The 17275-nt window shown below is 37.8% G+C and overlaps 2 protein-coding genes across 4 annotated transcripts in view; one reads left to right on the forward strand and one right to left on the reverse strand.

Moving 5' to 3' along the window:
- Positions 1-17275, forward strand: part of LOC137174193 (zinc finger protein 850-like) — a 343824-nt gene that overhangs the window by 98229 nt on the left and 228320 nt on the right. The gene's annotated exons all lie outside the window — the stretch shown is intronic.
- Positions 1-17275, reverse strand: part of LOC137174207 (Fc receptor-like protein 5) — a 48886-nt gene that overhangs the window by 26163 nt on the left and 5448 nt on the right. For 2 of the 3 annotated variants that reach the window (XR_010925306.1, XM_067579382.1), the window contains one exon: positions 16409-17135. The exons of the other annotated variant lie outside the window; for it this stretch is intronic. Coding sequence is in view for 1 of the 2 variants with exons in the window: in XM_067579382.1 (XP_067435483.1) it covers positions 17086-17135 (50 nt within the window). In the remaining variant the exon portion in view is untranslated. Of the gene's footprint in view, positions 1-16408; positions 17136-17275 lie in introns of those variants that run through there. 3 annotated transcript variants of the gene reach the window in all.

The following is a 17275-nucleotide window of genomic DNA, read 5'->3' on the forward strand; positions in this document are numbered from 1 at the left end:
TCTACCTCTGACTGCTGAAGCCTCATATTATGTTTAAATAAACTGTAGCGACTACTGGAAACAAAGTTAAAGTCGCTGAGAGGCTGAGGTCGGGCCTTGATTGCTGATTGTCTGAAATGCTACCAAAAAGATTCGCTAAGATCAAAAAATATGTTTAATAACTTTTATTAATTAAAATGATCAACTTATAACGTGCACAAAATATACTCAAAATAATCACAGCGGTCAACAAAAAATATGGCCACCCACTCACCCTCTCCCTCTTTTTTACCAGCAGGCCATGCAGGTGAACAGGTGCTTATACTGACTATAGGATATCACCGCCCATATCCATGGGACCTGATTATCAATCACCGAGATTGTGCAATAATAAATAAACCAAAATAACGCAAAATATAAACCATCACAAAATTACCAATTTACAATTTATTCTAAATTCACAATGAATCCATTCATGGCTTCTACATAAATTTTTAATTACATTCTGTTGAGCTGCGGTGGAAGTATAGTAACAAAAAGAGGGACTTTGGCACTAAAAAAGACTGTAACGTTGAAAGATATCTACTTGGTTTGACTCATTTGGACGCTGAAGCTTCATATTAGCTTCAGATAAACTTTTAAATACATTTTTGCACAGAAGGAGGACTGTGGATTTTGTCCCCTATCACTTACATTGTAAGTGCATTATGAAGGGATCTTCTAATGGTCAATATGAACAGGAGGAATGATCACAACAGGGGGAAAAAGTGGTTTGTTGAAGAAAAAAGTCCAGTCCAGAAGTTTGCTGTGCTGATGTGAAATAAATGAAGTATGCAGGCACAGTAGTGAACCCATGGACATAGAGAGGATCTGAGCCAGTGAGCTGACCCAAGGCAAATGAGTTAGAAGCACTTTATACAGTAAGGCAAGTAAAAAGGCAGCAAAGGGGGCATTTGTATTCAGACCAGATAAAAAAGTCAACACTCTACACTGACATGGCTGTGGTCTGCTTTTGATGACAGTAAATTACTGTCCCTTTTGCTCTTTATTACAGGTAACCAGCCAAAGTGTCATTTCTCAGAAGATTTGCCAGTAGAATTTGTGCTTGGCAGAAACATCACTCTCCCATGTCTCCTAAAGTTCAATATCAGTGAGAAAGATATATGGTGGTGGAGTAAAGGTGCTGATCCTATTTACACTATCAAAAAAGGAGCTCACATAAGCCATGGCAATTACAAAGGCAGAGCATCTGTCTCCATAAACTTTTCACTCAAACTCTCCAGAGTGATACAGGAGGATGCAGGAAACTACTGCTGTTGTATCAGAAACAAGGAAGTGAGAAAATGCACCGGGCGGACTCTTTGTAAGCACATTGAACACCACATACACATATATTTTCCAGAACTAACATCACCACTGACTCTGCTTTTGTAATCATATAATAACATTGTGCTTCATTTTAAACCACGTTGATAAGTAGAAATACAGTGGGAGCTTTCATATGACTCTGGTAGAAATTATCACTGAGTATAAAAGTCATCAGAAGATCTTCTACTCTCTTAATGATGAAATGAGAAATCCACAATTTGAAACAGTTTCAACAATGGAATTTGACACTATAAGACGTTGGTTCTTTGTTTTGGTAAACAAAATGTCTCCAGTAATAACATGTGCATGATTTTATCAAACATGTCTGACTAATTTTGCTTTTTTCATATTTATTTATCTATTTTTTGCAGTCATTAAAATTGGAGAACAAGACAGAAAAAATCACGAGAAAATCATTGAAGGTAAAAAGAATTGGCTAAAAATGTATTTTAAACAGGATTCTTCAGAGTTTTGAACAGTCATTAAGCACATTTTTGTCAGTTTTGTCAAGGACAGTTTTGTCTTGAACACAAGTACATAATGGTTTAAGTTGAGTGAAAGTGTGACAGTGTTCATTTTGGGTCTTTTCATACATTTTGAAACTATAGTAATTTTTTTTTTTTTAACCTTACTCCTATGATGCATATATAATATGTACTTAGCGGCTGTGGCACCATTATCAGGCGTTGCGGCGTGGGTTGCAGGGTGTGGGTGTGTTTATTTTTGTGAAATGTTTTTTTCCTCTCATTCACCAGCTTTCTCGCTACCGCTGCTCGCTCTCCTCATACATTCTCTAGCTCACTCGACCACTGCCTCTCTCTCTCTCTCTCTCTCTGTCTCTCGTCTTTTTCAAAATGAGTCGGGAAGCCGTCAGCAAAGCCCAACTTTAACGTTATCAAATGAAGAGAAATGTCCTCCCCTCTTCTTAGTAATGTTTTTGTCTTCCCTAATGTCAGGGTTAGAGCTCTAATCAGTCTGATCGCCGGCTATAATATACAAATCTCAATTAGTTGGTAAGAAAAAGAAAAAAATCGGTTATAATAATCATCCGCTTATAGTGATAAATTTGACCCGGACAGATGTGATCACTATAAGCAGTTTCCACAGTACTTAAATCATCCCAACATGCCAACAGGATCGATCAGGATCTAACAGTAATAAATGTTGTGTGTTTTTTCTATATACGCGACAGGTCGGCTTTTGCACAAATTTATACATTTATAAGTTTATACAGTGAAACACAGATTCAGTTCTGGTTTGATGTTTAAAAGCAATGTCTCACAGTATCTGCTGCAGTGGCATTACTGTGCAAAGGGAAGCTTTTCTGTATGCCATAAGCAGCCTCTATAATCGTTAAAGCACATAAAGAAATAACATTTTATTGTACCAGAAGTTGTTGTCTGATTGGACAGATAGGTATATCATCATGTACAGGGTGGGATTTATTGTTTTTGAAATGTTTTTATTGCTTTTCCTCTAGAGTCATTATGTCAAAATTTCAATTCAGCTTTGGTTTTTGACCAAATACCTGCAAAATGATATTCCCATCAGCCTCAGCTGTAGGCCTGTTTTGTGTTTGGTGCTAATTAGCGAATGTTAGCATGCTCACATGTTAGACTCACATGATGAACATGGTAAACATTTTACCTGCTAAACATAAGCATGTTAACATTTAGGTCAAAACATCACTGTGCCTACAGCCTCACAGAGCTGCTAGCATGGCTGTAGAAAAAGTACAACAAAGCAGATGTACTGTCAATCCATATCTCTGATTGGCCATTCCTTCATGTGATCAATCATGCGATCACTTGAGAGCTGCTGTAATTTCAGTCTTCGAAGAAAACACATTAGAAAAAGCACTGGAAGAAAAATATTAATTGTTTTAAAATTCTTCATAGTTGTGTTGTTTACCATGTTTGTATCTTTAATGAGCACAGAACAGATTGAATTGTGTGAAAGTCTGTGATGATTAAATGCATGTACAGATTTTTGTGTGTATGTCTTTATCAGTCCTTCTCAACTAATTTAATGCTCTTTTGTGTCATAGCAAATTCAACAGAGCATCCGAGCAAGTCACCTGAAGGTACTGACACGACCCCCTCACCGGAAGGTAAGTACTGTAACTTCTCAGTTGTTGCAGAAAAAAACAGATTATTTGCAGTTGTTTAACACATTTTTATCTCTTGCTTTGAGTGTAAAATGATTTAGAGTTTGTGAAACCACTTCTCATAGTCAGCATTTTTTTTTCATAATGAAACAATTGTTTTAGTAAATGAAGACAGATTGTACATGTGTGTGAAGTAGTGAAATGTCTGACAGCACAGTAAGAAAACAAGCGGTTGTAAAGTGTGATAATGGTTTTGCAGAGAAAGTTCTGCAGCACAATAACTAGTTTAACAAATGCTCCCTTGTAAACAAAATAAACCTGAAGTGCAGCACCTTAAACTCCCCGGACTCAACTCAGCTTCTCTTCTATTCCGCCAGATAACAACGTGTATAGGATAATTGGATGGAGTGTTGGTGCTCTTGTTATTCTTGGTCTTGTCGCTGCATGCTGTTACAGGTGGAGACATAGACCACGTAAGTTATTTAAGTCATGCCTCCTTATTAGTCAGTCCAGTATTCTAGAAATTACATTCATGATGGACAATTTCACACCTCATGATTAACGTCAGGATGACAAAATTATAGATAAATGATAACATATATGAGAGATATAGCAGGAGGAAATTGGGCAACACCCAGGTGCCACCAATCAGGTAGGACCTGAGTATGACCCTGTTTGTATTAAAGGATTTATTATTGTGTGTTGTTACATACATTGATTCAAGATAAAATAATTTATTGCCATATCAACTTAACAGTTGATGGGGAATATTTTCTGTGTGCTCAGAGATAATAACATAAACATAAACCAACACAATACATACAAGAAGTGTCCACAAAAACATACTGTTACAATTATATTTCAATATTTCATTAATGCAACCATATGGCCCATAACCTCAAAGTGACAAATTAAAGAGCATGTGCTAAAGGAGTTTATACAAGTTTAAACAACCACTGAAGCATTTAGGATGCAGATTTCTTCAGATGTCCTGGTCTTAATACTGCAGAGTCTTTTACCTGAAGGGAAATACTGAACAGGGAGTTGAATTTTAAAACCTTTCCACTGAATGGGAATGTGATATAATTCAGAAATGGTGGGGAGTTCAAAGCCAATTATTTGTGAAGCTGTGGGCACGACTCTGCCTGGCAGTTTTTTCTCTTTGGCTGTAGAGTTTTTATACCTCAGAGTTATTAATTGAGCACACTATGTATTACAGCTTTGTAGAACTGTAATATTGCAACCCTTGACAATTCCTAAGCTGCCTTAGAAAGAATAGTCTTTGGTCATCTTTCTTCTGGATGATGGTGAAGTTGTCTTCTCATTTCAGGGAGTAAAAATACACAAGAGGGAAGAGTGAAAAATAACGTACAATAAAGCAGATATACTGTCAATCCAAACCCCTGCTTTGCTGTTCCTTCATGTGATCAATCATGTGATCACTTGAGAGCTATATGCAGTCTGTCTTAGACAACTGAGTAGCTCACCTACACCTAAAAAAGCCCCACATAACCATGATCTTTACCTGAACCAAATGTTGCCATGAACAGATATTGTAGAAAAAATAATAACAAATGTTGGCAGAGGACATGACAAAACATTGCCAATGAATGTAATTTGAGTTCTGTAGTGTTCTGTCTGGAGATACAGTTGCTTTATTACTGTCAAACTGAATTAACTAAGGAAAATTTCCATTATCTCACACAGAAGCCAGCGGAGCAGAGAAACAACGTGAAGATGGAACAAAGGAAGAAACGACAGAACTAACAAGGTTGGCAGAGGTTAACACACAAAGGTAAAAAGAAGCTCACCATCAGTGATGATATTTGGTTTAGTTGCAGTTCATCAACAGCACCGAGGGTAAGTCATCTGCTTCAGTAATCCTGGTAGGTGATTTCCAAGCAGTCCATGATCTCCCTAGAAAACTAAACTAAATACATTTCTGAATTTACCAGATAAGATATCTTTTACGCTGTAAAAATCACTTAGTTATTTTACCCAGTTTGGGTCAATAGAGCAGCAACACAATACTGAGTTAATGTTACCCAGAAATCCACTGGAGACAAGCAGTTATTCTGACCCAGGTTTAATGTTATTTTTTATTTTATTGTTGGGTTATTTACTCAAACTAAAGCTTGTTATAATGTACTCTACTCTCTTACATGTCCGTTTGTTATTGATTGTTTATAACTTGTGTATCTATTGAATGTCATATACACATCGTTTTGTACAAGAAACAACACATTGGTGACAGTTTTTAGCTAAAGCTTGTTGTATGTAACACTGGGTCAAAATACCAGATTGCTACTGAGTAAAGTTAACTTAGTGTTGTGTGTTTTAATTTGTAGGTACATTTTCTTAAGTACTGCAGCAGCTATAATCAATATGTTCTATAACTCCACTGTATGAGCTGTCAGTGTGTAATATGTTGTGTGTGACTTGTAGTGTTGCAGCTCTCAGAGCGTTGTTTCCACGCAGCTGTTTTCAGAGAAAAAGCTCTAAAAGTCCACTGTACACTACGTGCTCAGCACCAAACAGCAAACAGTTTTTGAGCCAAGTTCTGGCTCTCACTTCACACTGATATATATTTTGTAATGAAAATGTTTTATCTTTGTTTTTTTTGTTTTTTTACCTCAGATCAAGTGAAGATGACAGACATGAAGAACCAAATCCTCGTGAGTCTTCATTTTCACTTCTTTTCCTCATAAAATGCTCATTTGAATGTTTTGCAGGTGGAGTCCAGCATTAAACCAGTTATGTCCTTGTTAGGTAGATGTGGAATTTTCCAGAACACAAAGAAGTCCCCTTTATTTAACATTTAAAACATTATATAAATGGTTAATAAATGGTTTATAACACACTATAATGTAGTTATAAACAGCTATAAAGACATTTTAAGTGTTTATTAATGTACAGTAATTGTCAACGACTATAATTTCTCCTATGACAACACATTTTATATTATTCCAAGTTATAGTTGTTGACAAATACATCAAAATGAACCAATAAATACTTAATATCTGTTGATAACAACATTTTAGTGTGATATAAACCATTTATTAACTGTTTGTATGCTGCTTATGAATGATAGATACAGCAGCATAAAGTAAGGTGTTATTAATACAGTGGTGGAAATGAGCAGTACATTAACTGAAGTACTGTTCATTGTGGTGAGTTATTCTTTTAAATGGCCTCTCTGCAGGGCGGCTGTGGTACAGGCCTGTGTATCCTCCGTCCAAAGCTGTGTTCAACTTGTTTGATAACAGGATAAACAAATATACAATGCATTGTGTCCCCTCATGAAAATCAAATGCCTGTCCTACTGATTTACTCTAGCACTGCATCTGAACATATATATATATATATATATATATATAAAATCCCCTTCTCACCCCCCTCCCATGGGGGGTGGTGGTGTGTCTTCCTCAAGCTCGGGTCCTCTACCAGAGGCCTGGGAGTTTGAGGGTTCTGCGCAGTGTCTTAGCTGTTCCTAGGACTGTGCTATTCTGGACAGAGACTTCAGATGTTGCCTTCACTCCCCACATCTTTGATAGCTCCTCTTTCAGCCCTTGATATTTTTCGATCTTCTCATGTTCCTTCTTCTTGATGTTGCTGTCGCTTGGGATTGCTACGTCTATCACTACTGCCTTTTTCTGTTGTTTGTCAATCAACACGATGTCCGGTTGTTTAGCCATCACCAGCTTGTCAGTTTGGATCTGAAAGTCCCACAGGATCTTGGCTTGGTTATTCTCAACCACCTTATGAGGTGTCTTCCATTGTGACCTTGGGACCTTCAACCCATACTCAGTGCAGACGTTCCTGTACACTATGCCAGCCACTTGGTTATGGCATTCCATGTATGCTGTTCCTGCCTGCTATTATGTGCTGAACTGTCTCAGGAGCATCTTTGCACAGCCTGCACCTAGGGTCCTGTCTGGTGTGGTAGATCCCCGCCTCTATTGATCTTGTACTAAGTGCCTGTTCTTCTGCTGCCATGATTAGTGCTTCTGTGCTGTCCTTCAGTCCAGCTTTTTCCAGCCACTGGTAGAATTTCTTGATATCAGCCACTTCTTCTATCTGTCGGTGGTACATGCCGTGTAGGGGCTTGTCCCTCCATGATGGTTCCTCCTCCTCCTCTGCATCATCAGGTTTTTGCTGCCTGAGGTATTCACTTAGCAGTTCATCTTTGGGGGCCATCTTCCTGATGTATTCCTGGATCTTGGTTGTTTCGTCCTGGACAGTGGCTCTGACGCTCACCAGTCCTCGGCCTCCCTCGTTCTGCTTAGTGTACAGTCTCAGGGTGCTGGACTTGGGGTGAAACCCTCCATGCATTGTGAGGAGCTTTCTTGTCTTGATATCAGTGGACTCTATCTCCTCCTTTGGCCAGCTTATTATACCAGCAGGGTATCTGATGACTGGCAGGACGTACGTGTTGATGGCCCATATCTTGTTCTTCCCATTCAGCCGTCTTCTCAGGACCTGCCTTACTCTGTGTAGGTATTTGGCTGTGGCTGACTGCCTTGCGGCTTCCTCAAGGTTCCCATTTGCCTGCGGGATCCCAAGGTATTTGTAGCTGTCCTGAACATCTGCAATGCTGCCTTCTGGTAGTTCAACCCCCTCGGTTCTGATCATCTTCCCTCTCTTCAATACCATCCGAACACACTTATCTAGTCCGAATGACATTCCGATGTCGTTGCTGTAGATCCTGGTGCGGTAGATCAGTGAGTCGATGTCTCGCTCATTCCTGGCATACAGCTTGATGTCATCCATGTAGAGGAGGTGACTGATGGTTGTTCCACTTCGGAACATAGCCACTCTTTGAGATGATCTGGCTGAGGGGGTTCAGGCCTATGCAGAACAGCAGCGGGGATAGTGCATCACCTTGGTATATGCCACACTTGATGGTAACTTGTGCAATTGGCTTTGAGTTGGCCTCCAGAGTTGTTTTCCACAGCCCCATTGAGTTCTTGATGAAGGCTCTTAGTGTCCTGTTGATGTTGTACATTTCCAAGCATTCCAGTATCCATGTGTGTGGCATTGAGTCATAGGCTTTCTTGTAGTCAATCCAGGCGGTGCACAGGTTGGTCTGCCTGGTCTTGCAGTCTTGGGTGATTTCTCTATCAACCAGTAGCTGGTGCTTAGCACCCCTGGTATTGCTACCAATTCCTTTCTGGGCCCTGCTCATGTATCGGGCCATGTGCCTATTCATCTTAGCTGCTATGATGCCTGACAGGAGCTTGCATGTTGTACAAAGGCAGGTTATTGGCCGGTAGTTGGATGGGATCATATACATATATATATATCTATCAGTGGCGACTGGTGACTCAAAAAACTGGGGAGGACAGGAGGAAAACCAACATGGAATCTTACAACAAACTGCATCAAACTACATCATTGTCCCACCTGATGAAATCGGAGGGGTGGGGGGCAATTTTATATGCCAATAAAACAATTTGCTTGAGTAGTGTAAAGGCTGCTTCTTTAAAGACATTTAGCATTTACATATTGTTTCTAAACAAAGAAGAGCTCATTTTAGCCATGGAGTGGATCAAATGTGTCATTTTACCAACAAAATGAAATTCAAATTTATAGTATTGTTCTATTGTGACAACAGATTTATGTTCTCATCAAAAACAGACAACATATCACATGATTTCCACGTGTTAGTAGCACAAAGCTTATAATGTGATACAGGAACAGATCAGTGCTGAATACTAGAAAGACTGAACACTAAAAACATTCATAGATCTAAAAGTGTAGGTTCACATCAGAAAGTATTAATGCATGTATCAAATACATGACTTACACACTCTTATCTATGTGCACGATATACAAAATATAAACTACAAAGCTGACATGTTAACACTAGGGGTGTTAACATGAACACAAAACTCACGGTTCGGATCGTATCACGGATTTGAGTCACGGATCAGATCATTATTAAGATCAGCGAAAAAAAAAGGGGGAGACAAATAAATCTTTGTTTTCCATTTATTCTGTAACACACTTACAGCCAGAAACAGCATGGAACTTTTGCCCATGGTCTTAAATGAAAACAACATTTAAGATGTCCAATGTTTAAATAAAATAAAATAAAATATATAAAATATTCAATGCTCAATTATTGCAAAATGAGGCATGATACCTCCCTCTTTTAAACAGTGAATGAAACAGCCTCTGCCCACATCATCAAAACTTGATGATAACAAACATTCACCGCTAACATAAGTTAGCAGCTAGATGCTAATTAGCTGCTCAGCTGCAGCACATTAAACAGCAGGTAAATATAACTCAAATGTCACTTCGGACCCGTTAGATGCTGGTTTGATCATTACCCTTCAAAATCCCTCTTAGCGACACGCTGTCTGCCCATGACTTGTACTTACAGCAGTTTGTTTACTTTGTCTTAAATGAGACATTACATTTTGCAATTAATCAGCAGTTCATATACCTATATATATATATATATATATATATATATATATATATATATACATACATACATACATACATACAGTGAAACTGTTTGGAGTAAAGCAGTGTCCACCTGATAAATCCTGAGCTCATTATGTCGAGCAGCGCAGCAAGAACTGTAGTTATCAACTTGACAGGACAGAGGAAACTATCCAGCAAGGTTTAGCTTCTGAAATATTTTTTTAGACAGAAAAGGGAAAAATTGGTGGTTTAATTTCTATTCAAAATGAAGGTTTGATGAGGAAAACCAGTTAGGGGAACGAGAAAAACGGGGAAAAACGGGAAGTGGATTACGTTTTTAATTCACATGAAAAATGGCAAAACAAAATAATGAATTTCTCTATCCTTTTATCAAACAAGTTGAACAGCTTTGGACGGAGGGAGTAGGCGGTCCTTCAGTGTGGTCCAGGATGCATTGCATTTACACTACTAAAAGAATGTGGCCACATGTGGCCCAGACCATCTCCAAATGTGGTCTGAGTGATCGGATCTCAATACAGCTGTGATTAATAGCCAACTATTAATCGTGGTAGTTGCTGCTTGGTATGCACAGAAACCAGGCATACATCATTTACTGCACATAAAGTAGTATTTATAAATGTGCGGTGAGAACATGGAGATGGAAAGTACTGACTGTTGTTTCAGAGGTGTTGGAGAACCACTCTGAGTGCAACACAGCTGGTGAAACTGCACTTCTTTCCTGTTTGTATTATTGACAGTTGTAAACACTTGTGGAGCAGGCAGCATTTTGACTCGTGGCACTCTAGACCACCTGCTAGCTGAGTTACATCTAAAACAGCCCTGCTTATCATGTTCTTTACCTTCACCAAATGTTTAAGTTCCCTAACCTCAACTATATTGCCATGTATAAATATTGTAGAAAAAATATTTAAAAATGTTTGGTAGAGGACATGACAAAACATGTTGAATGTAATTTGGGTTCTGCTGTGTTGTGTCTGGAGATAAGGTTGCTTTATTACTGCAAACTGAATTAACTACGGAAAAACTTCCATTATCACACACAGAGAATCAAGTGGAGCAGGGAGAGGGCGTGAAGATGGAAAATCTGAACCAACAACAATTGCCACAGGGGGACGACAACGGGGGCGACGTGCAGGAAGTCATGGTCTGCTGAATCGTATTTTCCCTATCCAGTTCAGCAGGTTCCAGATGCTACAAAGAGAAACAAAAAAACAAACAAACCAGCAATCAAGTTTTGCCTCTCACTGAATTCCTGTTTTGCGCACTGCTGGAGATTTTGTAAGCAATTTGCTTGATTTTTGCCTGTGAAGATGTGATGCTGATCCCAGTGCTGCAGAGGGCCGCTTGTTATGCACTCAGGAAGGATTTGCAAGTCTTGCACAATGTCACAAGTTGACAAGACTGAGCACTTTTTCTATTTTAGACAACATGTTGGTACCTAATTTTGAGTGTTAACATTTTTTAAAAAAAACATATGTGCAATTTAGGTGACTACTGTATATTTCTAAAAATGTTTTTTACATTTTGACACTTTTGTAGTGGTGGGGTGTTCTGTTTGTATTTTTATCTGTATCTATCTTGTATTCATTATCTTGTATTTTTTGTAGTTTTTTTATTAGTAGTAATTTTTGTTTCTGTAGCTACTTGCCTGTTGAACTGCAGGATCACTCAGGATCTATTATATAAGCTAACTCACTTGTTTGGGTTTTTTTCTGGTGGTGGGTTAAATAAACCCTGAAAACTCAATTGCATCTCTGTTGTTACTGTTCTCCTCTTCTAGTCACATCTCTGATCTACTTGTCCTTTGTCCCGTGGTCAGACATGAACATCATCTAGACAGTGTGTAGTTTGTTGCCCTCAACCTGAAAGTCATCTCTGGTGCAGATTCAGCCGACTCTTGTTCTGAGGCAGACCTGAAGGCCTTCTTGTCTGAAAGTGTAATAACAATAATGATAATAATAAACTTTATTTCTATAATGAATTTCAAAACCGGAGTTACAAGGTTTACAAGGCTTCACAAAATACAATAAAATATAAGAAAAAATTAAAAGAACATCATACACAGAAAATACAGTAAAACAGTGGTCAGAGAGATAAAATACAAAAAGAAACAACATTAAAACATTTGAAAAGACAAGAATATTATATAAATGCCAGTCTGTACAGGTGTTTTTTTTAAAAAGCTTTGTAAACTGAGGCAGTGACTCAGCTGACTCAATTTAAGAATGTAATGTTCAAATATCACATGTGGCTGTAATGTTAAGCTTCCACATACATGTGGTCATGTAGATATTTCAGCTAAATAAAATGGATAAATGCAAAGAGTTCCACCTTAAAGGACAGGTTCACAATTTTTCAAGTCAGTCTTAAATCAACAGTCAGGAGCCCAAATAAACAGTGAAACCTGTTTTTCTTGCTGTAATCATTCCTCCTGTTCATACTGACCATTAGAAGATCCCTTCATAATGACCTTACAATGGAAGTGATGGGAGACAAAATCCACAGTCCTCCTTCTGAGCAAAAATATATTTAAAAGTTTATCTGAAGCTAATATGAAGCTTCAGCGTCCAAATGAGTCAAATCAAGTAGATATCTTTCAACGTTACAGTCTTTTTAGTGCCAAAGTCCCTCTTTTTGTTACTATACTTCCACCGCAGCTCAACAGGGAGACACTGTCCGAGGAAACACAAAGAGGGAATTTGATGCTAAAAAGACTGTAAATGTGTCAGATATCCACTTGATATGACTAACTCAGACTGCTGAAGCTGAATAGAAGCTTCACATCAACTTTTAAATGACTGTGTGGACACACTGTGGATTTTGGCCTCCATCACTTACATTGAAAGCACATTTGAAGGATCTTTTAATATCCAGTATGAACAGGAGGAATGATTACAGCGAGGAAAACCTCTTTCACTGTTCATATGGACACCTGACTGTTGGTTTAAGACAAATTTTAAAAATTATGAACTCGTCCTTTAACATAGCAGAAATTAGTTGCAGATATTGGCATAAATTAAGACCTTTAATAAGAACTGAGGTCTCCTCATCTGTATTAGTCAGGTAGTTGAATTAGCCAGTGTGTCATCTCATTGGGTATCTCGGGATTCTGTCGTTTCTGTTGCTTTAAATAAAAAAGAAAACATAAAAAGTGGCTCCCTCGAGTTTATCAAAAGATAATTTCACAATATCACTCATCCTCTTTAGTACCAAACTCACCAAACTCTGTTTTTAATCAGGGTGAGTCCTATAAAAATAAAATTAATAATTTTTTTTTTCTTCAACAGCTGTCCTCATCTTTCACACTTCTTGTTTCCATTAGGTAAATGTTACCTGATGGAAAATTCATTGGGTCAGTATCACAGCAGGAGGCTGGTGGGTGAAAGAAGAAGCTGTTTATTTTCAGTGTTTAATGTGACATAAACGTATCTGGGGGCCATTTTGTAGAAGGAAATAATTATTTTGCAACTGTAGGCTATATGTGACGGCTGAGTCTGAATCTAATGAATCATTGTAAATCAGGTCAAAGTGGTTATCACGTATCAACAATATGGAAATTTGCCACCATTACATGTTCTGCCCATTTGTTTCACAACTAGAAAGCTGTGATGTAACAACATTTTCTCAACTTACAATAGTCAGTAAAGGTCTTGATTATGTGCAAGTATACACTGAAAAATCTGTCACATTAAATCACCTCTTAAAACACGAGGCATCTATTTTTACTATCATATGTTAATTTCATCACAGTCACGTTAAAACACAGGGCAGGTTTTAATAGTAAATGTGTTTCCCAGTTGAACTGCAGTGGAAGGAGAGTAACACAAAGAGGGAAATTTTTACAAAAAAGACTTTAGAAGATATCCACTTGATTTGTCTACCTCAGACTGCTGAAGCCTCATATTATATTCAAAAAAACTTTTTTTGCACAGAAGGAAGACCATCACATACAGAACAAGTGGATATCTGTCACATTTACAGTCTTTTTAGCATCAAATTCCCTCTTTGTGTTTCCTCGGACAGTGTTTCCCTGTTGAGCTGCGGTGGAAGTATAGTAACAAAAAGAGGGACATAATTAATTCACTTTATATTTAACTCTAACCACAGGGCTGTTTCTGGACATTTTGATGTCTCCAGACATCCACCAGCGCTCCAGAGGGATTGATGTTTACATTATAATCAGGGGTTAAATAGGGATTTGTGAGGAGGGGGGTCCTTGTCTATTGAGGGGTTGGGTGGTTTCTAAAGACCACACTATTGGCTGTTTTCATACAGAGTGTTTCATCAGTAGAAAGTATATAGCCCAACATCACCAATCACAAATTAGGTTCAGGGGGTTTACAATCTGTACAGCGATACAACATCCTCTGTCTTCAGACCCTCGATTCAGAAAAGGAAAAACTCCTCCTAAAACATTCCTTTAACAGGGAACAAATGGAAGAAAGCTCAGGAAGAGCAACAGAGGAGGGATCACTCTCCCAGAACAGACACACATGCAATAGATGTGTGTACAGAATAGAGCAAATAGCAAAATTACAGTATGGGAAAAACAGGATGACAAAATTATAGATAAATGATAACATATATGAGGGATATAGCAGGAGGACATCAGGCAACACCCAGGTGCCACCAAACAGGTAGGACCTGAGTATGACCCTGTTTGTATTAAAGGATTTATTATTGTGTGTTGTTACAGACAGTGATTCAAGATTCAGTCATTTATTGCCATATCAACTTTGTGAGTGCTCCGAGATAACAACAGTAAACATATACCTGTCGGAGAAATAAAAAAAGAGTTTTTTTGAACATTGACTTGACAATATCTTACAATCATTGAATCCAGTATATCCACCCTCATTAAATGATAACACCTTTGGTTTAATGCATTAAAATATGTGAAGAAGTGTACAGATGACTGTTTTTCTTCTTCTCTTGCTCAACTCCATCCATCAATCTACCCCTTGCGTGCCAGCCTACACATTATTGGTCAATTAACATCTAAATTCTCTAAATTCTGTAAGACAACAATTTATTTTTATATTTATAGATAGAAAGGTTCACCTGTATGAGGGGACAGACCACGAGAGAGTGGCACACTTGCACTTGTGGATTTCCCATTTGCATAATAACTTCACTTCTATGTTCAAGCTGCAAATGCAGATATACAGTATGTGTTCACCATTCTGACACATTAGCAACTCTGCATATTTCTGCTCTATTTTCAGGCAACTTTCACTCAGTAAACTCAACAGCAAATTGTGTAATAGACTATATGTAGTCATTCTTCCAGCCAGACATCCACTGTCTTCTAGTATATTATATATATCTAGTGTTTGAACTGTACATCCACACAGGTGCTTTCAGGTATTATGTGTCACTTCTCTGTGGGGGAACACATTATACATAAGAAGAGGTTTAATCGTGGAGTGATGTTTCCTCTGGAGACACTGGAGCTGGTTGTGGAGAAGAGGATGCTGCACAGTCTGTTAAACATCATAGTGAACATCTTGGATCTCTTCCTTGATCTGCTGGTCAAACAGAGGAGCACTTTCAGTCAGACTTCTTCAGCTCCGATGTGACAAAGAACGTTACAGGAAGTTATTCCTACCAGCTGCCATCAGTCTGTACAATGACAGTGAAAACAGACTGCTCACCTGTACTTTTATTTATTACATTATCGATCACATCTACTGTATTGATAATACATACGATGTACATCATGTCTGCTCAATTCAATTCATGTGTGTACAATTTTCATTTGAAAAAGTTTCTTTTGTTTTCATGATTTTATGTTGTTTTGTTTGAAATGCATTATGTGAAGCACTTTGAATTGCTCTTACATATAGAAATAAACGTGTGTTGCCTTTTAAATTTGTTTTTGATACTGAAATTAAAAAAAAGAAAGTCAAACTGCAAATGTGAAAGGCTGGTCTTCCAAATGAAACTTTATTAATGTTTAGTATTTCACAAGACTTTTAGACCTGTTTTAATATATGAGAACATAACACTTGTGACCCCGTGTCGCTATAACTGGTATACTGCAATAGCTCTGATGTCAGTGTGGTATAATATGAAAAAACTTACAATTACAGCAATTACAAGTCACATGAAGTCTGTAATTAGATTAGCAGACTAAAGAAAGTACAGCATCTTTGTACATATAGCGTTAGATAACATAACAGTAAAAAATAAAATCAACGCAGAAAAAATGGGCATTTATTTACAGCAGATGAAGCACTGTGTGATGCTGCAGGTATTACTGCAGCTGTTGGCACAACTGGGCAAGACACATAACATCAGTACTGATGTTTCTGCAGCATCCCAGATTACATTCAGTGACCCCTGAATGACATTAACATAACATGTTTCAAACCTGCCTGAGTCACATTAGTTGTGTTTTGACTGATATTCCAATAGATTGTGTAATAGATGCCAGATACTACAGAGAAGTAAGAGAGGCAGAAAACATCTAATTGTTATTATTTGTGCTGTTGGAGAGCGTATGTATGAAAAGTATGAATTGGCTTCTATGCAAACTGTGGTTTTTGTGCTCTCTGCAGTTTTCATTATGGACCGATCGCTTTGCTGAAATTTGGAGAAAAACATGAATCAGTGCACACAAACTGCTGCAACTGACAACATGCATTACAACCGTAAGATAAAATATAACATTAAAATAATCAGGTTTCATTATATGAAAAATACCACATATGAATTAAGCCATTAAATGTAGAATATTACTCTGCTACTGGATCTGACTTATTGGTGGTAATGAACATTATTCCATCTGTCACAGAGCACCATATTTCTAATAAAGAAGAAACAGATGCTGCAGATGTATCTGTGTGAGTTTTTTGGGAGACTCAGTGGTTTCCTCCCATAGTCAGTAATAGTACAAAAATATTTAATTAATTTAGGACAAAAAAAGATGAAAAAAAAAAAAAAAAAAAACAGCAAATCCTCACAATTTAGGAACCAGACCTAAAGAATATTTGTTTTCTTTTTTATGCCAATCGATCTATCGAGTAGTTATGCAGCTCCTCAGTTCAGCCTCAGTCTGAAACAGGCTGTTTTAGCTCCTGTCTCTTTAAGGCCGCTCTCCCAATGAGAGATTATCAGAATAATCATAATTATGAATGTTGGTGTGCATATAAACAGGCAGGAAACAGAAGTCATCACTCCAGTTCGAGATGATCAGAAGCTCTCTTCTTTGCTTCAGATCGAGCTGCAAGAAAACCAGAAAGGAGAAAGTCTTTCTTTAGTGGAGGCATTTGAATTTCATTTTTTTAAAACTATATTTTAATTCCACATAAACAGCCTCTGCATGTCTACCATGTCATCATTTTGACGAGTTGTCACTGACCC

Source organism: Thunnus thynnus, chromosome 22 (genome assembly GCF_963924715.1).
Source record: "Thunnus thynnus chromosome 22, fThuThy2.1, whole genome shotgun sequence".
Lineage (NCBI taxonomy): Eukaryota > Metazoa > Chordata > Actinopteri > Scombriformes > Scombridae > Thunnus > Thunnus thynnus.